The 24882-nt window shown below is 36.7% G+C and overlaps 1 protein-coding gene across 2 annotated transcripts; it reads left to right on the top strand.

Annotated features, from left to right (window-relative positions):
* The first annotated feature begins 212 nt into the window (after positions 1-212).
* On the top strand, positions 213-23400 carry LOC113091355 (nuclear receptor ROR-beta-like). 2 transcript variants are annotated; one of them, XM_026256825.1, is made up of 10 exons: positions 213-500; positions 14945-15030; positions 15642-15783; positions 15917-16336; positions 16522-16643; positions 17842-17974; positions 18111-18218; positions 18366-18476; positions 18675-18787; positions 18880-23400. In XM_026256825.1, exons 1-10 carry the CDS (start codon positions 494-496, stop codon positions 19036-19038), a joined length of 1401 nt encoding a protein of 466 aa, XP_026112610.1. In that variant the 5' UTR covers positions 213-493; the 3' UTR covers positions 19039-23400. The 2 variants fall into 2 exon arrangements, with proteins under 2 accessions (XP_026112610.1, XP_026112609.1); XM_026256824.1 differs by lacking the exon at positions 213-500 and adding an exon at positions 13337-13420.
* Positions 23401-24882: the final 1482 nt, after the last annotated feature.

Here is a 24882-nt window from a genome sequence, read left to right on the forward strand (position 1 = left end):
ATATAGCCTAATTGTAAAAGCAATCTATTAAAGATAAACAAAAAGACTTATAAGGTGATAAGTACGATAAGAAGGTTTTAATGAATAAAATTATCTGTGTCTGAACTCATGGTCCGCGTAGCGCTCGCGCAGACCACACAGTGTCCGTCTCTGCTTATGCCGCTGAAGACGCTAGAAAGAGGGCGGAGCGAAAAGTGTCAGTCCAATCCGGGCTCCCGTGCGCCTGCTGTGCGCTCTCCCGTGCGCTCACGGAGGCAGTGAAAACCTCCGTCGGGTATATGCGCTCGCAGATGTCATGTGAAAACCCGCATGCTGGCCTTACCGCACAACTGAAGAGTCCGATCACTGCTTCACGCACCTCCGGAATGGTTTTGCACAGTAGTCTACCACTTTGACGAGACCAAACCTCACCACCGAGGATTTTTTTATTTTTTTTTTACTCTGGTTTATGTTTCTTCATGCCTGACGCGTTCGGGAGCGACTTACCACCACTATGCGAGGTAGGAATACAACTGTTTGTGACAGCTCATTTGAATAATGAAGAATAGAGTGTCTTTTTATTCTCTTCCCAGAGTTCTGTTCGCACAGTTTGTCCATCATCCATGGTGCTGTCTGTTTCATAAAGTCATACAGACCTGAAGGGGTTCGTATGCGGTCTATGATACAGAAATCTGTCAGATTAACGTGTAAATTAATTTCTAAACACACTGTTTTTGGTCAGCTGTTTTTTCATGTAAATTTTTTTTTTATTTTAGACCGTAGAGTCTGTTGTTGATGGAGTGCACGCGACTTCCTTAGTTCATCTGAGACAACTTCACTCCAACTTTCCTAGAGATTACATTTTATTTATTTTTAGCCTATGAAGATTTTAGCACGGTAAATGCCCGATTATGTATTAGTCTTGGGCTTTTAATTGCATTTAGCCTATGTGCGTGTGAGTAGTGGCAGCTTCTTTCTAGACTGTCACAGGTTTACAGATTAGCAGGGAAACTCGCTGCATCAAAACTTATTCGTGTTATTTTTTTAGTGATGTGGGAAGTGTTCTAAAGCAGACCACCACGGCGTGGGTAAAGTGGAGTTGGTGTCGTGCGTTCTACTGACCCATTTCCGTCAGTCAGGCGCCGCTGCGCGCTGAAAGCGTCGAAGTGCAGCAGCACTGTCCGCGCGAGACGAGTTCACACACGCGTGGAGCACTGCCTGCTTTTCGGACTCATTGCAGTTACACCTGTAATTAAATGACGTCTTGTTTGGATACTTTCTGTTAAAAAAATAATAATAATAAAATGCATAAATATTTCAATAATAAAGTGTAAAAAGGACAGGTCGTGGTTGGTTTGAAGTGCAGCATACTAATCATGCTCTGTCTTATTTACTGAAATACTTCAAAGTTATTTTAATTCCTATTTTAGATTTTGGATGATATTTTGAAATATATATATATATAAGCCTGCCTTTTCTAAAAAAGTAAGAATGTATAAAATCTTGTTCATGTACAACATTTACAGTTCATGGCCAGGTCTTTCTTGCATCTATAATTAGATAATTAGACCAAAAAAAAAAAAAACTGCTAATTAAAACATGGATTAAAAGATTTTTCTGATAGACAACTGATTGGTTTAAATGGATGAAGTCTATATTGTAACCAATCTTCTTTTTTGGTTTCAGTAGTTAAATATTTAAACAAATACAGCACATAATGCACTTGCATGGCATTATACGAAACAACACATTCTGATATATATAGAATGTATTGTTTCATGTAATGCCATGCACATGCATTGTGTGCTATATATACATATATATATATATATATATATATATATATTTGTAGACTTTTTTTACAAGTATCTATAATCTGTAAGGTTCTAGGCAGCTTTTTTTCGCTTCTTCTTTGCAAAGAAATACGTTTAGTGCGCGTGCTCTGGGAAACACCAAAAACTCAGTTCTCCATCTCTGTGTCACAACCTGTACATGCCCCCAGAGCACCTCTCTGCTTCTCTTTCTGTGCCCCAAAGGGCCGTGTCAGAATGAATCAGTATCAGGGGCCTCTCACCGAGCCCGACTCTCCGACACTGACATCAGCCTATAGCATGGGCCTCATATTTGCAAATAACAGTGAAATATGCAATCTACATAGAAACTTGTAAAATGTCCAATTACTTTTGAGATTTGCATGGGCATCTTTTTTAGAAATAAAGTTTATTTTTAGAGAACCAGATAATACATTTTTAGACTAGATTACTGTCTACCTCTTTTAAATGTCAGTGACAGGGCGGAAAAAATTGTTATTATTTGTTTTAAATTGTTTACCTAATTATTTTCATCATTTTAGTTTTTTATAATTACGCTTAATTTTGTGCGGTTCAACAACAGAGAAACATTTTAGCCGATATAACGAGAAAAATCTTTTAATTAAATATCCATTGTACAGAAATATTTTTAAACGAGGTAGAATATGATACAAAAGGTGTTTTTGGTACCTAACATCTAGTGCACTAGTTGTTTGTGTGTTTTAGAGTCTATTTTGTGTACACATGTGCACTATTAGTCAAAACATCAGGTTGCTTAATTGATGAGAGAGTGATATGCAGTGTTTTCCAATGCATATATCTGATGGACTGTGGTACCCAATCTAGTAACTCTAGCTCTGCATCAGCTCCAAACCTTTTCTTCTCCATTACAGTGCGCAGAGCTGCTTCAGGGCTGGTGTTAGTTTTCCCACAACTCTGTCACACGCAGATCACATTCAAACTGCATTTGTACGCACACACATGTACAACACAACACAGCACATGTCTTGATTGCTTTTTTAGTTGTTTGTCTTTAAAGAACAGCAAAGAAACATACCTGGCCCGTGTTTACTTCATATCTGGCCATAATTTCCAAAAATGCCTCTGAGTTGCATTGCTTTGTCCATGCTCATTTTAGTCCTTGCTGTACCCCTGAAACTCTGAGCCACAGACACAAAGAGAGACAGTTACGCATGAACTCCCAATGCCAATAGCTTTTAGCTTTACCGTTGGCTTCCAGAGTGAGAGGCCATCTCTCCATCGACCAGCCTGATGTTGCGTACGATCAATATCCATCCACCATGAGCTTTATTCCTACTGTAAACTGTGTTTACATATATTATAGCTGTGTAACGTACAGGATCCTTTTGACAAATCTTTTGTCCCATCAATGTATGTGTGTAAATATATTGCTTACTAAAGTTTTGTTTTTTGTTCAAACAAGTGTGTTTTTTATATCGAAGTTCATGGACGCATCAACACAGCATTGTTTGTTCGACACCATACACATGACCACATCGCAGATATGGATAAGGAGTCTCTAACCAGGCAGTAGGCCAACAATAACTAGTTAAAACTACCAACAACCAGCTGTTATACGGCTACATCTGGTGTGTTAAATGAAATTTTAAAAAAGACAATAAAGTCTTCATATAAATATAACCATGAAATTGCAAGGCAGGGTTTATCCGATATTTCAATTTGAAGCCTAAGTTTGTATTGGTACTAATATCATCTGGTCAGTTGTTTGTAGTAGCTGCTAGTTTTTTTTTTTCTTTTTACTTTGCTGACTAAAGGTTTGTACTTACGTAACCTGTGAGAGATTACTCAAAGAAAACCAAGAGATGTAATCCCCTAAAGTGAGGCAGAAACAAAGTTGCACAGCCAGCACGATCCTAATACATTTAGTATGTTGGCTTCTTTATTCTAAACTCAGTTTTACAGGCCTTTACACTTGAAATAATAAATTCTGGATGCATACGGACATTTGAAATCACCTTCTAGCTGACCACATAACATCAACCAGATGTCTTGACATCTCTTTCTGCATGTGAGCGTGTCAGCTTTTGTCCCCTGTAGTGTTTTTGTGAACAGATCTTGAGTATCAGCTGGGAATGTGTGGAGTAGAGTATGTCATCTGTTTGCTGAGCTCTTGCTTGAGATGGTTGTGTGTGCATGAGAGAGGAGCACTGAGAGAGCCTGAACTGAAAGGCTAAACATTTCCATTTCATGTTTGCATTTTGCTCTCTGTGGTATTGCAGCAGTGGCATTACTGCATGTTTTCTCTACTTTGCTGCGTGTCAGATTTATTAGTTCTTTTTGACTGGTCTCACCCTTCAATAGCTGTCCATTCATTCAGTAATGTGCGCTTTGGAAAATGGTACCTGGGGCTTTTAATATGGTGCAGGAGGGGTCTTGGGAGCTGACATCACCATTCTCAAGAGACCATTCTCAAACCTGACAATGATGTGCCATGATGAACATGGTCATTTTTGTCTGTAAAGTTTTTAAAATCATGCTAGTTTTGTCCAAAAGTCGGATTCAGTGACTTTTAAACCTCAATGTTTATATACACTGAAATCTCATTAGCTCAGATCCATTGCACCTTCGCAGTTCTCCTCCTGACTACATACACGCTCTTACACAACAGATTATTTGAACCAGATTTGTGAAGCATGCTAATGTGTGTGATCTGTTTTAAGGAATCGTCTAGGAAAATTACATTAGGAATGGCATTGAGAGGAAATGTTAAACAAAGAGATGTGTAACAGAAGTACTATTTGTGCAAGCTTTTGAAACAGAGGCCCTTAAAAGATATTTAAATGAAGAGCAAGACACATAAGGATACTGAGATGGAGTGATCAAGGCAGATGAACGAGACAGAGAGAGAGATTCACTGCGCTCTCAGGTGAAGAGAGGCCTTTAGATTGTGATCAATTTGCTTCTTTCAGAGAGGGGCTCCTGGGGCCACTTTGGGGAAGGACCTCGTTACATGGAATTAAATTGTGCCCTGAGGCGAGCTATTACCATCCCGTCCTGAGAGGAAAGCTGTAAAGAGGCATGCAGAACACACACACACACTATGATATATACACATTTAGGGAACAGGCATTTTGATGAATATCAGGCCAATTTATAACTATAAATATAAATCTATATTTAACTTCTGAAAGCACCAGATGTTTCCATGCCATGTAATATATATATATAAAAAAGTTATGTCCCAAACCAATAAACATATCAGTACAGATATTTTTTTAAATATATTATAGCATTTGATTTATGTAATTAACCATAATTTGAAAGAGCATATCAATTTTGCTATTTGTGAATAACATCTTTTAATTTAAAAATACCTCATGAAGCATTTTTTTAAATTACCCAACAAAGCAGTTTTCACAGTGTATGCTTTCTAATAGATTCAATTTAATAACCTCTTCCTTCAGCATTACAGCATATCCTTATATACTTCCTTTGACCAATCATGTAGGATTATGTCATTCTGAAAAGGAAAGAGTGAGAGAGGACACTGTCCAAACACCCAGATATGACAAGGCTATGCCTCCCTTAGGCTTGAGTGACTTACTAACCCACTTTAAGAGTTCACACCTCGCTCTACGAGTGCTCCAGTATACTGTAAGTTTCAACTAGAAACCACCTATAAACACTTGTCAAAATATGTTTTAAGATGCGATATGATTACTATGCATACAAACAACCAGTAGGTTAAAATATATTGTCTGAGACTGTAATAAGGCACTTTGTGTCATGTCTTGCTGATTGCTTATCTTAGTGAAAACTCTTGAATTTAGTTAATCCAGAAATACACACAGTCACTGAAAGGTCAAGGGGTTGATGAGGTCAACGAGGTTGTATTGGTGGAGAGCGGGCAGGTCATGAAGGTCAGACTGATGGAGTGCGAGTCCTTTTGTGACTAGTAAATGGTTACACCCATAGTATCAGAACTGACTTTAACACAGTTTCTTATTTGTGTTTCTTTTTTTTCTGGGTTCCACTAGTTCAGCTTTGTGAATTTTCACAGATTCACACTGACAGTGATAAAATCATGGGTGGTAATGGGAGTCTCCGTGTTGTCTGCTATTAGGGGTTCTGCTGTGTCTCACTGTATTGGTGCATGTGTTTTTCACCTCTTAGGAAGACACAACAGGCCAATAGGCTAAAAACTAAATAATATTCCGATAAAATGTGAGATTTTGCTGTGAAGCTTTGCCAAGTTATTGCATCATTTGAATTTTTTTCTGTATTACAAATTGCCCCCAAAGTATGCTAATATGAAAAATTTGACAGTATTTAAAATACTGGTAAGACAGTTTTTATCCATGTTTACACAATGTGTAAGAAAGAATCAGAATTTAAATATTAAGTAAATTTATATTTTTTTCATAATGTTTAAGGGCCTGTGTACAAGTTGGTTCCTTGGTTCTTTCATGTTTATTGGAAGGTGAGATAAAAAAAAAAAAAAGAAATGACGGAAAAAGTTAAATTAAGCTGAATTTTTGTACAGTCACTAATTCAAAATTGTATTTATGTCATTGATGTTACAGTGTAAAATTTCTTAAAGCTATAAACAAATTAATTAATTAATTGAATAAAAAAATAGTTTGCCTTAACTTTCCTGATGTCTACCAAGGAAACACAGAAATATTAAAAACTTCAGATAAAAAAGTATGCCCTTCAGCATATAAAAGTGATTTCTAAAGGATCATATGACACTGAAGGCTAGTAGAAATGGCTGCTGAAAAATTCATCTTTTAAAGTACAGTACATTTTAAAGATATTAAAATAGAAAATGTATATATTATAATAATACTTCACAATACTATTGTTTTGTTTGTTTGTTTGATCTTGATCAAATAAATGCATCAGCCTTCCTGAGGATAAGATAATTAAAAACATTAAAAAAAACGTATGTTTTATGTTTTAATATGTTTTAATATGTTTTATTGGTATATTTTCCTAATAATTTCTCTTGAACAAATATGTTAAAAATAATGAGCTTCAGTATTGTAGTATACAGTGACTGGTTGAACACACATGTTATGAACTGTAGCATAGTGTTCTGTAATTTGAGATGTATGTTGTTTTATATACTTCAGATGTGTGCCAGTGTGTCCCCTTCTGTAGCCTCACCGAGGCAGCCAATCACATCTCAGATCAAAGATGCCTGAGTCTAGCACAGCTGATGACAAGCCAATGGGGAAATGCCTGCAGCCTCATCAACACATACATATTCTGCACTAGAGATCAAATCCCAGCAAACTGTGGCACTTACAGTAGGGAGCACTTTCTGATAGTCTACGCTTTCATTCACAAATGTATAGAGATGCATAGACAGCCGATGTTAATATTATTTTAGCATAATTGAGATACTATTATTGGATTTATTAGTATTTAATTTTCTATAATTTTTATACTTTTAGTTTTCATTGTAACTGTAGTTATAGTTTTACTATTTTTGTTTTGTGTTTTTGCCATATAATTTATATATACTGTACATATATATATATATATATATCTGTGTGTGTGTGTGTGTGTGTGTGTGTGTGTGTGTGTGTGTGTGTGTGTGTGTGTCCAAACTAAAAAAAGGAAACATTGCCTTGCTTTAATAAGCAGACAGTATGTTAATCATAGGCATGCTAATAAGTTAATAGTGTTATTAAAGTGTTACTAAGTTTATATATATATATATATATATATATATATATATATATATATATATACATACATACATACATACATACATACATACATACATATATATATACATACATACATACATACATACATACATACATACATACATATATATACATACATACATACATACATACATACATACATACATACATACATACATACATACATACATATATACATGTATATATATATATATATCTTAGTTCAAAGTTTATTTTATTTCAAGTAACAGAAATGTATTTTTTATGGTTTTAACTATTTTCTGTTAACTATAATAACATGTGTGGGGTAAAGTGGGGTAAAGGTATATATACTTATAATGCAATTGTATTTTTTTGACATAAGATAAAAGAGGTTGTCAAATATGTATCTGAAGGTTGGTGATCAAATTAGACTCGCATAGAAAGCAAAAAGTTAAACACAGAAGACTAAAAAGGTCTAGAGCACCAGTATGTGGCATGGATGACTTCACCAAAATGACCTGAAATGTACCACAGAACCCATTTACTATGTTAGTCTATAAACATGCATTCATTTTAATAAACGTCAATGTGCTAAAAAGATGTGCTAGGACAGTAAAGGCAACAGAATAACAGGGTCTTATTCTTTTTTCTGAGCATGGATCATTAAGCAAATCTGAACTTCAAAACAATATATTCTAATAATTAGCTCATTTACGTGATTTACTAGAACCCAAATGCTAAGGATTTAATGTCAAGGGTTATATCAATGAGCCAAAAGACTGTCCAGAAGATGAGTTATGCTGTAGGAGTTTCATACGGATTTTAATAGTTTGCCTGTTAGGCTGCATGTACAGAAGCTGGTCTCTTGGAAACTTGAAGATTTGAAGATTATTTTTTACGTAAAGATAATGCAGGTGATCATATACATCTAAATATTTTAAAGCACCTAGTGTTGAAAAGGTGGAATAAAAGTGGATTTCCCTGTGGAATTGTCCTAATTATTTTCTTAGCAGGGAAAGCTGTTTAGTAAGTGCCCAGGGCCTTCATCTCAGAGTCCTTCCCTGAAGGAAATTATGTAAAACATGGATGAACACCACATGCTGTCGCATGCTGCCCCTCTGCAACCACTACCCCTTAAGCCACTGTCAATCTGGACAATGTGCCACCTAATGTTGACGAGCTGCCATTACACAACCTTCTCACCCCAGCTCACTCCTAGACCTTCAAAAACACATGCACATTTGTCTGGGATGGACAGTCTGAAGCATTATGAGTATGATTGCATCCTTTAATGTTTGTCTGTATTAAAGAAACATGGATTGTCAACATGCTCACAAGAGTGAGTGCTGAAGATAATCTCCCACCTACACAATGTATTAGTATCACTGTTTAGCATATCCCAACAAGGCTTTGGAATATCATTGGGCCAGATGCCAGATGACAAAACAACATCTTATCATATGCATACAGGCAAGATTTACAACAAAGACTTCAAATGGCCTTCCATCTGCAGGCTAAAATTAAAAGAGGGTGACACTATCAGTACATTCACCTGAAGGAATGCTGCAAACAAGGTTTGTGGGTATCATTGAGGCAACTGCCAAGTATCATCATCATCATCATCTTAAACTAATACACAAAAATAAGGAACACACACAGACAGAAATCAGAAGGAAGCTGTTGGTGCATTACTCTGAAGTGATATATCCATCACATTTTCAGGAGAAAGCACAAGTGATGGGATTATCATTTAAATTATGAATTACAAAATGATTGCATCGTGGGCCGTGTTGGTACACATCTGTCACCCAGACAGCTGGTATCGACAGCAAATATTTATTGGTGTTCTCCAGAGTGTACGGGTGAGCAAGTGTTATAATAAATTAAGTTGCAGGGGTGCATATCCACTTTAATGAAGCTAATTAAAGAACTATTTAGAGAGAGAGGGAACTACTCCTGGGACAGAAAAGAGCTTCATATCATTAGGAATCAATTATAAAATCCAAGTGTGTGTGTGTGTGTGTCTGTGTCTGTGTCTGTCTGGCTGGCTCTTCACTCACTCACAATGGAAAACAAATGAATTCCAAATAAAACAATTAATTCAAAATTATATTCCATCATTATTTACTCACCCTAATTGTTGTTACAAGCCCATATGACTTATTTTCTTCTGTTGGACATTTCCTGGCTACTCTTCTCTGGATAATGAAAGTAAATAAGGTTGTCAAGCTCCACAATTACAAAAAAAGCACCAAAATATCATTAAAAATGCTCTGTATGATTTGTATGCTGAAACCGTGCAAAATTATTGTAAAAACAGGAAATTACCTATGAGTAAAGACTGATTTTTGAGTAGACTGATAAGTACATAGCATGTACATGAGGAACAGGACTTAAAGTGCTACCTCATATTCTTAAGAGTTCTTGAATATAGGGATGTCAATTTACATTAGGCATATTGCATATTGCACGACTACTGATTTCGGCCAGTCGATTTCTTATTTAAAAAATACTCGAGTTACTCGACTACTCGTGGTTCATGCTACTGTAAATGAAAATACAATAGTTATTTTCAATAAACGCTTATTAATTCATAGCCAAATGCAACAATTACATTAATTGTCAAAGCTTTATAATTATGACACTACATATTTTTTTTTTTTTTTTTTTACTTATGTGTATATGAGAAAATGATAATGGTAATGAGGGTGAGTAAATAATGGCAGAACTTTCATTGGGTACATTTTTCCTTAAATAACACACTCTCTCTCTCATCTGTGAAGTATGAACATTATTTATGCACTTAGTAACTTGTGTGTGCTAAGTTGTTGTTGCTAACTGTGAGACTAGCATGCGCAGTATTCCGCTACTCCAGTCTGTCCTCAGCTAAGCCTGCAGGGCTGAGCTCCTCTTAACCACGGAATCGCCAGCACTGCACTCCCTCACTTACGTAACCCTCTGATAGGCCTAACCCTTATGCGTAACAGCGGACAGGGGCAAGGAGCCTGCGAGAACAACCATGCTTGTTTTTGCTCAATAATAGCATTGTTTATGAATGTGTAATGTGTACACTAATTGGGATTCCTTGGTTCTGCACTGAAGCTTTTTGATAGATGCACACGTCTTGGGGCAGTTAAACAGAAAAACTAATTGGCAAATCTATAATGGTTTTAGCAACACTTAAGATGTTACAAATCTAAAGAGGTAGTCAAATCCGTCACTAACATCCCTCTAGGTTTTTCTATTTACATATTTCATCTTGTCCTTTTAGGTTTTTAATCCCTTAAGGAAGTCAGATCGTACAGATAGCAATGACAAATGTACAGCGTCGTTGTATTGGTAGGGATGGCGATGACATCATGTCCTGTTGGAATGTCATGGTGGTGTGGATGATTGCTCTGACAGGCAGACTATACAGGCCTCCTACCCACAAACCCCGGGGAGGCTGTGGTAGTCCTGGCAACAGTGACACAGACACGGACGTCTCCTTATTTCATATGACAGGTCTACACACACAAGCCCTGTGGCCATTCTCACACAAACAGACACATCCAATATAACCATTCAGACCAAAACACACTCATACTCAACCCACAAACCATTTCAACACACATAGACTGAATATTTCTCAACTTTCATCTGTAATACATTCATAGATTCAAATTTTGGCTTGATAGTAGCTAAACTCATTCTAACACAACATAAACACGTGCAGCATGGCATATTTTATCGATGGTCAATACTGCCATGGCCTAGTGATCCGGCGCCCTGCTTTTAAAAGGCTATACATAACTTCATGCCTGTTATGTGCAGTTTAAGGTTAACAGAGTTATTTACAAAACCGTTTTTTGTATGAATGTGTTCACAACAGGTTCAGGTCTCAATGCTTGTTTGACCCAGTTTGGCTCTGGCACTGGTCAAAGTGGGTCATGAGAGGAACTGGTCCAGTTTTCAGAGTCTGAGGCCAATCATGAAGAACTCACAGTCCTCGTTACCACACACAAAGCCTGAAGATTTAAGTAACAGGGCATTTTACACTGCTGAAACCACCACTCTGTATTATGTGACCTTAAAAGCAAGGACAGGGTGTGCTAGTTTTTCTTTTTGAATTTATATTTTCACGTTTTACTGGGTCCACGCAGATGATAATATTAGTGCCTCAAGATGAAATGCTGTGTATTACAGAATAATTAATAGTTCTTTTAATCTATCTGTATGTTATTAAAAATAGTCACATTTTGTAATTCAATTTGACAATAAGACACTGAAATGTGTAAAAAATCCTCAATTACGTTTACTGTGCTATTTTTTTGTAGTTGTTGTATAATTTCCCACCATTCGTCTATGGCTGCATAATTTAAATTACAATTCTAAAGAATTACTCACCCTAGTGTTGTTCCAAACCTATAAGACCTTCGTTCATCCTCAAAACAAAAATTAAGATATTTTTGATAAAATGTATGAGAATACATTTGAGGCTTAGTGTATCCCATCATGAATCATGTTATGGAAATAAATCATGAGACTTTTTACCAAGATCTCGCAAGAGGTCACGGAAACCTTTCCGATGTACAAAGTATGTCAAATATTAATAATAATTATATTTTACATGTAATTTGGTAGCAAAACAAAGAGTTGCACATTTTATTGGTGCAGATGAGTAGTGGTGATAATTATTTATAAATAAAACATCTGCAACTCGTTTTATCACTTAATTAGAAGCACCACAATATTAAATTGTGTCATCTGTTCTAGGGACTACTGCACAAACATTGAGTAGTTGATTTTAAAATGCAAAAGATTGAAAATACAATTAAAGCTTTGTAAACACTGGCGTTTTTACAACATGATAAGTGTTTTCCATCAAGTAATGTAAATTTCTACACACACTCGTGGTCTTCATCCTCACTTGAACACTTGGACCAAATACAGGAAATGCGCCATGTAAGTTGTCAAGTGGTCAAGTGCAAAGACCACAAGGGTATTTGGACAAGGTGCTTGCCTTAAGCATATGGCGCGTGTGCCCTTAGGGCATGTCCGAATCCACTTTTGATCATTTTTCAGTTGATCAAAGGAGCCGTGTATTTCAGTTAACTCGAAATAGCTATGCACCAACAATTATGCACCAATAATGCACCTGAACACACCTTGTTTTCAGACCAGCACACCCATAGGTGCACAAATGCATTTTTTAAACAACTGGACGTGAAAATGATAACTGTGTCAGGCTGAAACTAGCACACACAAAAAAAAACCACTTGTGTCATGAATGGCGCCACATTATGCCAGGTGTATGATAGGGCACTAACATTTTCTTCCTAGTATTTTTTTTTAGCTACAATTGCCAATACTGCTTCACATTTCATACAGGGGATTCAGTTCAAGGTGACATTGCCATAGAAACAACCTTGTTTGTGGTCCCTGTTACTGAGGGTCATTGGGGGCAAACACCCACCCCCATAACCACCAAACCCACAGACACTGTGGCTTAAGTCTAGTGTGCACTAGATTGAGACTGGAAGAACTACAGCCCAGACTAGCCACAGCTTAACCAAGCAGCACTAGTTAATGTATATGTGTGTGTGTGTTAATCCCATTACATTATGTGCATTATATCTGTGTTTAACTTTTCATATATTAATACATATTGCACAAATTGCACAAAATCACATATTCACATATAATTCATAAAATGTGTACACGTATACAAAGTATTAAAACAAGATACACACTTGTCAGCATATAATATATACACTAGTCAGCCTCTCTGAGTTGATATTCTCACAGTCAGATTAGCAGCGCACACACTCACACACAGACACAAACACACGCTCATAACCAGAGATGCACTCACACTTCCAAACCTCTGAGCTTCATACTGCTGTCTCGAGTCAGGTGTGCGTTTGCATCTGCAGTGCTTCTGTCTGAAAATGAAGACAGATATTGTAGGTAAGACAACATTTCAAATTTAAAGGTTAGTTTGTTTTGCAGTTAAAAACGTTCACTTCACATTCAAGCAAGTACAGTAACATTTCATTTGTCTCTTTTATCTAAAGCAAACTGTTCTTAATAATGAATTTGGCAGGTAACAAAAAATAGCATTTGTGCTTTATACATTTTGTAAATTATTTTTTACAAACATTCATTTAATGCTTGATGGTATTAGTTTTTATGTATTATCTTATTCTTTAATTCAGTTTCATGTAAACTGTGCAGAGATGGAAATAAACTCAAATATAAAATTATTGTCAAAACATTTTTTATGAAAGAATTGAACTGTTTTGGTTATCTTGTCAAAGCAGTCAAACAGTCAAAGCTGTTATTTAATCTAAAGAAAAATGTGTGTAAACTAATATTGCTGTTAAATCTTAGCTCATATTGCTCATTAGACATTATATGACTATTAATATTGTGTTCATTTTTGGCAAGTTATTTTGTGAGTTAGTGAGGGACATTGCATTGAACTCACTAAGCAGTTGGCTCTACTTCTAAACTATATAGGAATTGCATCTGAGACTGCTGTTGCATTTTCATTTGTTTCATTAGCGAGCTGCTTGGACTAATTGCATGTTTCTTTGGTCCTAAAGAAAATCAAAATCTAAATGCAAATGTACAAGAATAAAATTACCCATAATAGTAAGAGAGAAATTATAGCATTTGTTCTTCTCTGTATTCTTTTATTTCATTATAGCCAGATGTGAATTTGCATTTGAGTGAGGAAAGATTAATTGAGAATTGCTGCATCAGATAAGCCAGTTGAGAGCAGGGGAACAAGCATGTGTAGAAATAAGTTAGGATTAGATTTGGTGGCTAATCTCTTTATTGTGAGTATGCAGTCTCAGCAGGGAGATGGGTTTCTCTCTCTGTCTTCCTCTCCCTTACTCTCTTTCTCGCTCACAAATGTTTTCTGTCTCCTTTTATCTTTTTTTGTGCATTTCCGGATTTACATCTGCAAGTGAAGGGAAGGTTGGAGCTGAGTCTCACGGCTATGTATTTGTATTTGTTTCCTCATTAAACAACTTGCCATATTCTGGTTACATAATTCAGAGTGTAGCTTGCTCCTGCCTTTGCCTTATACTTGTGCAAGGCTGTTTTCATCAAGGAAATCTCTCAAGCATAATGCTTAAAATGATTAATGGAAGCAGAAGTTTTGTCAAAAGCACAGGTGAGATCCCATTCTGGTGAACCTGAAAGAAATACAGCAAGGGGTTTGGACTTTGACTCACATCTCGCAGCTGGCATTATGTTTCCTTGTTCTCAAAGACCCACAGATTACAAAATGTCAAAGTGTCTTGACACAAATTTAAAGGAAGGGTACATCTCATCCATTCTAAAAGTGAAGTCACTCTTAGAATCAAAATGGTCATTGTGTCACCTGAGAGAAGCCCTGATGTGCACGCCACAGTCTTTATCAAGCAAACAAAAGCATATGGTTATATAACTGTATTTTTGTTTATTTCTGTCTGTTTTCAGCCCAAATTGAAGTCATACCATGCAAAATCTGTGGAGATAAGTCATCAGGCATCCACTATGGAGTTATCACATGTGAAGGCTGTAAGGTCAGTGAAAGATGTGCCTTTTCTTCTGTGCATTTGTTAGTCATCATACAGGTATTCCAGCCAGCCATGAAAAAAAAATCTTTATTTATTTTTTCTTGCAAGGAAACTATGTAAGCATTCTTAAAACAAGATAAACTTATCTTATGCAGTTTTACTGTTCAACAGTAATACTTAATTTCAGAGAATGGATGATTAATGATAAATTGTATTCATATATTTTTTTCATTTATATACTCTTTTTATTCTAGACCTGGGGTAGGCAAGTTCAGTCCTAGAGAGCTGCTGTCCTGCAGAGTTCAGCTCCAACCCTTAAAAGAAAAAAAATTTAATCTGCCTATTGATTTAGTAATCCTGAAGACATTGATTAGCTTGTTCAATTGTGTGTGTGTGTGTGTGTGTGTGTGTGTGTGTGTGTGTGTGTGTTTGATTTGGGTTTTAGGGTTGGACAGCGGTTCTCTATTTCTACTTTAAATGTACATATTAATACCTAAAGTTTATTAATTAGGGGTGCCACCCTAGTGACAATTTTGTACCTCTTTTTTTTTTTTTGAGAGTGTATACTTTTTCTGCAAGCAACTTAACTAAATGTTCTGTTGTTGTGCCCACTGTAGGGTTTCTTCAGGCGCAGTCAACAGAACAATGCGTCCTACTCCTGTCCCCGTCAGCGCAACTGCCTGATTGACCGAACGAACCGCAACCGCTGCCAGCACTGTCGGCTCCAGAAGTGCCTGGCTCTGGGCATGTCCCGGGATGGTAAGTGATATCATATTCTTTCTTACAAACAAACATAGTAATCAGCTGCTTGTTGTCAAGCTGGATTGATCTTATTGATGACTTTTAACCTGCACTAGTCTCATTCATTTTCATTCGCCCTCCTCCGTATCAGCTGTTAAATTTGGCCGCATGTCCAAGAAGCAGAGGGACTCTTTGTACGCAGAGGTTCAGAAACACCAGCAGAGGCTGCAGGAGCAGCGGCAGCAACAGACAGGCGAAGCGGAGGCCATTGCCCGTGTTTACTCCTCCAGCCTCACCAACGGTCTCAGCACCCTCAACCACGAGATTGGAGGGACGTACGCCAATGGTCACGTCATAGACATGCCCAAGGGTCAGCCGAATGGCGCTCACGGGGGCTACTACGGCATGGACTCCACACAGGCCAGTCCAGATCAGTCTGGACTGGACATAACTGGAATGAAGCAGATCAAACAGGAACCAATATATGATCTCACCCCTGTCCCCAACCTTTTCACCTACGGCTCCTATCAAGACAGCCAGCTAGCACCTGGAGTGTCCATGGGGGAATTAGGTATGGAATTAGGTCTTCAAGTTCATGGTTCATGTATGTATGTTTAAAATGCTTTCTATCAAACACATTCACTTTGGTTGCAAAAAATAGTGGCCCTATATTTGATTTCCCTTGCATTGCACTGCATTTAAAACTCAACTGCAGTTATTTCCTGTCTTCACGACTTATGTTTTTCTCTATACCAGACCGAATTGCACAGAACATCATAAAGTCCCACCTGGAGACGTGTCAGTACACCGCAGAGGAGCTTCAGCAGCTAGCCTGGCAGACGCACTCCTATGAAGAGGTCAAGATGTACCAAAGCAAGGTGTGAGGTCACTCCCTCAATGAGCAAAGATCTCGGTTTACAGGCTTAAACACTTCCTCTGTCCCTGAATCTCGTTCACAATGCCAGCTTCTCAGTCGTACATTCATTTACATGCTTTTACACCTGGTGCTGACTCTCTCATCTCTCACCCTTTAGCTCCACTTCGCTCGTACTTCGTTCCCTCTTCATAGTCAGATTACACGCTTGAGATCAGAGTTCATTAGAGTATCTCAGCCCCCTGGAGCTGATCCTATCCAGCGTTTGCACTGATATAGAGAAAAAGAGAAAGGCAGAGAGCTAACGGATTTAGCAAACGAACACTCAAAGCACAATAGGGGAGGGTGTCAGATGTACTACAAGCCCTCTTCATTTCCTTGTGTCAAATGGATTATGGGTAATTACCGAGAAGCCCTTTGATATAGTGCCTATGAAGATTCGCTATACAGGGAGAGAATTGCAGAGCCCACAAAAGCAATTTGCTGATATCACATTTTCAGTATTCTGTGTGCTCCGTCAGGATGTTTCATAAATGGGAAACTAAAAATTCTGCCTTTTTTGTTGCGATTTTTCATGAGTATTGAGAATTGCAATCATTACTTTTAAAAGTAAATTAAAGAGTCAAAGTGTACTCTACAAAGAGAAAGGTCTACATTTAAGTCAGGGAATTAAATAGACAAAAAAAAGGTTATTTTTAACTTTCTCTTCATCAAAGAATCTTGAGAATTTTTTTTTATCCGTTTTCATTGATACACTTACAAAAAGAAGAAATATTTACTGAGCACCAAATCAGCATATTAGAATGATTCCTGTAGGATCAATAATCTGTTGAAATCTAAGAAATCTACTGGCTTCTGAAAATTCTGCTTTTACACCTCAGGAATAAAGTTCATTTTAAAATATATTAAAATATAAAACAGTTATTTTAAATCATTTTATTACAGCCTCGATGAGCATAAGACACTTCTTATAATATATATATTTATATATATTTGGGGATATGATTAGACAATAACAGTTATCAGCAATGATACAATGATATTTATTCAAATATCAATTTCAATGCATCAAAAAATTTACTTTTACTGCAATTATTAACAGAGGAAAAAAAGTTTCCCAGAAGCATGAAATAATTTATCCTGAAGAAGTTACAGATGACAATCTTATCCATGAGGTCTGTATGTGTGTGTGTGTGTTTCAGACACGGGACGTGTTGTGGCAGCAGTGCGCTATGCAGATAACTCATGCTATTCAGTATGTGGTAGAGTTTGCAAAGCGCATCACTGGCTTCATGGAGCTTTGCCAGAATGACCAGATATTACTGCTGAAATCAGGTGAGGGACAGCCTCTGCTAAACTCTTCCGTGAATACACACTATGAATCAGAATGACCAACTGTACATGTACATACCATATTGCTACTGTACACTGATTACGATTGGCCTACCTAACACTTTTCTCACATACTCAGGTTGTCTAGAAGTAGTGCTGGTCAGAATGTGCCGGGCATTCAACCCTCTGAACAACACGGTTCTGTTCGAGGGAAAATATGGAGGCATGCAGATATTTAAAGCTCTAGGTACAACTACTTCCAATTCTCACTCATTTATCATACATTTACCAAATGTACATAAAAATAGCTGAACATCATGGTTATAAAACTGCATTAATTGTAAACTATTAGTGATCATTTAAGCATCTAATTTGAAATATTTCCCTCCTGCAGGCTGTGACGACCTGGTCAGTGCAGTGTTTGACTTTGCCAAGAGTCTGTGTTCACTGCAGCTAACGGAAGAGGAGATCGCCCTGTTTTCCGCTGCAGTGCTCATTTCTACAGGTCAGGCCTCACTTCAAGCCTGTCCAGTATCTTAGTTGAAACATAATGATGTGTTCATTGAATATTAATGTGGCCAAAGCAACATTTAATATGTTTATTGAATATCACTTAGTCCTACACATTATAGCAGAATTCTCAGTATTACAGTAGTGCTTTCACACCAGCAGATGTTAAGAGATGGTTCTCTTGCATTTCTAGAACGGCCATGGTTAATGGAGCCCAGAAAAGTGCAGAAGCTACAAGAGAAAATCTACTTTGCCCTGCAGCACATCATGCAAAAGAATCATCTGGATGAGGACGCGCTAGCCAAGGTAGGACCATGACATAGTTCAAACAGGAATTGATCACATGACTGATATAACTCGAATAGATTGCCCTTATTCCTCTGTACCTCCTTCTGCAGCTGATTAGCCGGATCCCCACGCTGTCGGCTCTCTGCACTCTCCACACAGAGGAGCTTCAGGCCTTCCAGCAGCTCCACCCAGAGACGGTTAACATGCTATTCCCTCCCCTCTATAAGGAGCTTTTCAATCCTGACGCAGCTGGCATCATGCCCAAATGACCGCACATGTTCACACGCATTCTTCACAAAGTCTTCAGCAACTGGAAGTGTCCCGGAGGATGAACACCGTGTCGCAGCATCCGCAGATTTTGCTGCAACAACAGTAAAAACTAACTCTAGGAATGTCCTGCACTTCAAAAATCCAACTCAATTTCACCGGTACAGTCATAAGAATGTATATATATGCGCCAGCAGCAAAAGGCGACTTCCATTTGACCAGAAATGTACAGACTTTAAGACAATTTAGCTGTCTTTAAATTGGGTAAGTTAATTAGTTTGACTTCTCTCTCTCTCTCTCTCTCTCTCTCTCTCGATTTCTTTTTTTTTATATATAAAATATTGTTATATTGAAATGAGAAGGTGGGGAGTGCATACAAAAATTATTATGTAGTAATTTCTCTAGTACAAAGTGGTACTCCAGTATTAAATCTTGTTCTGTTAATATTTTAGTCATAATTTAAAAACAACAGTGGTCTAAAAGGCCCTTACCTTGTCGATGTAATTTTTCGTATTTGTTTTGTAGTTTTACCTGTACAGAATATGTGATGTTGAAACTGGTATAAGGTTAACGGGGGACTAACTTTGTTTGGTCACGTTTAAAAGCCTTGTCTGGGCTATGTAGATATGTATAAACAGCACCACCACACTAATCCTACAAGAAAGGATTTTTGAAGTGGAAAAATAATTGATAATGGATACTTTTCCATACAAAAAGTATAGAGATATATATTTTACAAAAATTGTATGGCCGATTAACATCTCGTCAGTCATAGCTGCAATAACAGTTTCTGTAACTGCTGAAAAACAATCCGGTCAAATGTGACATCATGGGAAGCCCTCAGAACTGCTTCAGATCTATTATCCTGTTTGCTCTAAATGCCTCAAAATGCTGTTTTTTACTGCCACACTGCCAAACTAATACAGCACTAGTGTAGTGGAGCTGCAGCTGTCAGGATGTGTTTACTGTCACTGATATCACTGAAGTCAAACTCATCTCTTTTCTACAAATTCATAGAAGATTCTCTGACTTTAGCAATAATGTCTAATATGTCAAACATGCCCAGGTCAGGCTGGGGTATTCTTAACCTCATGCTTAATGTAAAGCACTAATCCTTATTTCGAACAACAACTTATTTAGATATTTATTATAATTCATGATGAATATCTGAAGTCACTTAAAATGAATCAGTCAACTCCAAAAAATGATAAAAAAATAAAAATAAAAAAACAGTCAAGGGTTTTAAGCAATCATTTGGAACTTTTGGAACTTATTTGGATTTTTTTTTTTTTTTTAATCCTTTCAAAATTCCATTGGAATTTTTTTTATCATAATTTTGAACTAATCCTGAAATATGACAATCAAATACGAATTCCTCTATAAAATAAGATGCTAGTGGATAAATGGAAATATCTATTTTTCATGTTTTATTTATGTATTTATTGTTTTATTTATTTATTTACTTTGTTAACACAAAATTGCTACATTTGGGAATAAAAAAAGGATTATAGTTCTGGTTAGGTGATTGTCTTGGAATTTAGCTGGTTAAGAAACTATTTTAGCAAAGCATTTTTAAATACAACAACATTACCAGTCATCCTCAGAGTTTCCTGTAACTCAGAATTGCTGAGCATACTTAACCTGCTTAAATCAACTGACTTTGTAAAATCTGAATGCAAGTGGTAAATGACAATCATGTTTAACTACTCACACTGCAGTATTGAACCACAACATGCAACTACTGTAGGAAAACTAGGAGTTCTACAAGGGAAGTTTGGGTTTGGACCCTTTTAAATCCAAGGTAAATCTTATAAAGTACTATCTCATACCACCAGGTGGAGATACTGTGAGTGCTTTTTCCCCTTCTCTTGACCTGTACTCACAGGATGTAAAGCCATATGTCAGTTTCTTATGAAGGAAAAAATAAGCATACAAGCTAGGAGCTGACTCATATGTGGGTCATTTTAATATGTCTTGATGCATTAATATTGTGAAATGCACTTGAAATCACTAAACAATGAAGGATTAATAACTACAGATGGTATTGGTATTAAATACTTGCACAAATGAAGTCTGCTGAGAAGCAATCATACTACCTGTTCAAGTCCTACTGAACCAAATGCTCTCAGCCCAACTTTAGGGAATGTTTCCAATTCATTCAGTTTCCTGTTCAAGACAATCATTTCTGGGTGCAATTTTTCTTGCCGCCAATCTCAGGGACTTCTCTTTTAATGTTTTCAATAATAAATAAAAAAAGAGTACTATTTAAAAAAAAAATATGGATGTTTTTAGGGGAAAAAAATACAATCACAGGGGTTTCTTCACATACAAAACCTACCCAGACAAGGCTTTGGTGTGTATGTGTGTGTGTATAAAGCGAATGCCCATTGTTGAGAGGTGAAACAAGCTTGACTGCGAATCAGGCCTCACCACACTGCATCGCTTGTTGCACGTCCCAGAAAAAAGCTCTTTTTCTCTCTGTAAATATCAATGTGCAGCAGCATACTAGCAACGGTGCCTGTGCTCCAAATTAAAATGTTGTAATTATTAAGCATCTCCTAAAATTAAATGGATTTTATGTAAGTTAGATTATTTATACAGAGCATAACTAAGCTGCTCTCTATTTCTATGCTCATTAAAGAAAATGGATTCAGTCAGAAATCATTTTAAACTTATGAAGGTTTTTTTTTCTGTATTAGGGGATGAGAGGAATTTGTATCTATTTGAGAAGTTCAACACTGTTAGGTACTGTAGCAATAACTGGAAGCATTTACTACAGTCATCTTTGCATTCTAAGATTATTTTTATTTTATTATAATGATATTATTATTAGCCTATCGATGTTCAGTTACTCTTGCATGCTGGCTCATAATAATGAAACCTCTGGGCTTTTGTGTTTTGTTTTATGTGATGCTGATGGAGAGTGGGCAGTGGGGAGGGGGATGGAGTTGGGCTCGGGCTCGTTTTACTCTGAATGTTTCTGGGTTGGTGTTGACGGAACAAAACAAACCCTGTTCATTCTGTTCGCACACACAGACGCAAGAACAAACTATTTCTTACTATGTAGGAATAAAGTTATGTAAGGGCATTAAAAGTCAGAACATACTCTACGCAAATACGTGAACGCGGACGAAAGGTCGACTTCACTAATAGCTGCGCTTTTTCTATTACGGTCTGCTCTTTCTTTGTAGTCCAATGCTATTATTTCGGAGCAACAGTTAGTTAACGACTGTTTATAAAAACTTACCTTAATGATAACATCTGGTTTAATGTCACAGACATCTGAATGTAGCTTTATCTCGCCCTCTTGAGGTTTGTTATCGCCGCTATACCAACTCACGAGCTCACGTTGGAGTGCGTCGACTAAGTGCTTGCGTCTGTGCATGCGTTTTTTTAGTATGTTTCAGCCCTTACAGATTTGTTGATTAAAGTCCCTTATACTGTATTCCGCTAATCTAATATGAATATATCAACTTGGCAAATACTATTCATATGCTTAAAAGGAAGGAAACATGTTTGTATGTGGATTTGAGTGGTAGGCCTAAGCCTACGTTACCACAGATGGCTATTACTGAAGTTCCTACAACACTACTGATGCATACTAACGTTACACATTTCAGTTATATAAATTAACAAATATTTTTGTTAATTTATAAATCAGAATTTGTTTGTCTCCCTGGATGAAAAAAAAACTAAAAAAAAAAAACCCCGGCAAAACAGGTAGCATCTGTTACCAAAACCCTTAAGACTGTACTTAGTGTGCAGAATCTTTTTATATAATAAATATGTAAACAATTTTTTTTTTCAAGTGCCATAGCTAGTGTGAAGTGAAGCTGAATGGCATATGAGGCAGATGCTTTACTGTATAAGTTGTTTACTTGAGAAGCAATCAAAAAGTGGATTTCAGATGCAAGTGTGAATATTCAGACAACCAACTTGTTCATGGAGAACAGGCTCTGACTGACAGAACTTTAGCACATGTCCACAATACAAGTACAGCACATGTAGCATGGGAGGGGGGAGGGGGGTTCTGTTAATTTGCCAACAGTGTGATTGTGTGTGTGTGTGTATGTACTGTATATGTGAGTTGGAGTATATAAGTGAAGTGTGAATAGCACTTTGTTTAATGGACTGAATATGTGTGCTTGTATTTGTATGATTCGGGGTGGCTTGAGCTTGATGTGCAAACATTGTGAAATGGACATGTAAAAGTACTGATTAATCGAGACCTAAAGTGTCTCCTCCATGTTGTACATACTTAGCGAAGGAATTAAGTGATTTTTGTCAAATTCTATATTTTATGGCTTTTGTAGACATTTCTTTGTGGGATAAAAAAAAAATAAAGAAAACTTTATGGATGCAAAGTGGTCTTCATTCGATTTCATTTCATTCTTAATCAGTCTTTTGTTCAAGGAAAAATATTGAAACTTCCTTTATTTTAGGAGCAAAATGTGAAAAACAAGATAAAAGATCCCAAAAAACTTTTGATCTGTTTCTTATTAAAATTTGTTGTATGCTTAAATAATAATAAAAATAAATCGCCAGTGGGTTAGGAAAAATAAACTTTGAACAAAAATAACAATTCTTATAACCTTAAACAGTAATCTTATGAAATAAATTGACTTTGGAAGCAAAATTGCATGAGATAAGGCTTTTCCCCAGTGGGGTGAGAAACTCTGAATCAACTGAAATAAATGCATCTTGTTTTTAATGTTTAGTGTTTTTATTTGTATTTTATTTTTTACTTAAAAATGACAAAAATCCCAAATTATATTTTGCATTCATGGGGAGTTTAACATTAAACCATTAAAACTTCAAAAGGTACAGACAGATATAAACTAATTAAAGAAAAAAAAAGTGAAATGGAAAAATGTGATCACTGAAACATGAGTTCCCTTATCTGTTGTACAAAAACAAATCAGCTATGACCCACGCAAAAGTAACTGTTTTTTCACCTTGAGCAGCTCTTTAAAATTGTATATATATACATATATATTCAGTCTGTGAAAACTCCAAATAGAGATCAGAGAATGAAATATGATGTGAATAAGCTGAAGTCCCCTGAGGTGTGGCTTCTGGTAACGTCTACTTCCAGGTCAGAGGTTAAATTGCGCTGCTCATCTCAAAGGCAGGAACTGACTTCCTTTGGCTGCCACAACTCCTCAAATCTAAAAAGCCAAACACAATATACTCAGTTGTGATGCATATTCATAATTTATCACAGAGAGATCCTTTTCTTACGAACCGAAAATCAATTTGTGGATTGTACATTAATATTTCGTTTTGATTTGATGTGGTTCTTGGAGAGGACGAAGACGAATAAAAACAAAGCACCTTTGAAATATCGAACAAATGTGGCGGAGTCGTTTTTGTTTGTTTGTTTATTTTTTATCCCTGTACATCTGAAGCAAAGCCTCCCTCTTGATACAAACAACAGGCATCTCATATGTCTTCCATGAGACAGTAATTAATATCTAATCAAAGTCAACACTCTCTAACGCACAAAGAACTATTAAATATGTAATCAAAGAAAACACTCCACATGCCACAAAGGAAACCACGCCCCTCTTCTGCATGCCTTTGCTGTCATGGAAATGAAATAATCTCTGCCTCATTAGAATTTTTTTTCTAAACCTTCAGGCTTAATTAGACGGCTTTTCCTATTCATTTTGAAGTTTGCTCTTTTCAAACGAATGATCAAATCACTTCTAAAGTTGGAAACATGGAGGTATGCCATGTGGACGTATTTGCGAGAGCTGCCACGGCAGGGAATGAAAAATAGAAGAGTATTGAAAGTTCAGCCCTCAACCTGTGACATGAGTGTTACCTCAGCTGAGAGACCGAGC

This window comes from Carassius auratus, unplaced genomic scaffold, assembly GCF_003368295.1.
Source record: "Carassius auratus strain Wakin unplaced genomic scaffold, ASM336829v1 scaf_tig00214183_4049273_7079891, whole genome shotgun sequence".
NCBI classification, from domain to species: domain Eukaryota; kingdom Metazoa; phylum Chordata; class Actinopteri; order Cypriniformes; family Cyprinidae; genus Carassius; species Carassius auratus.

Coding starts and splice junctions, on each gene's coding strand:
- LOC113091355 (XM_026256824.1), top strand. Junction 16,644..17,841: donor TCAAGATGTACCAAAGCAAG/GTGTGAGGTCAC, acceptor TGTGTGTTTCAG/ACACGGGACGTGTTGTGGCA. Junction 18,788..18,879: donor ATGAGGACGCGCTAGCCAAG/GTAGGACCATGA, acceptor CTCCTTCTGCAG/CTGATTAGCCGGATCCCCAC.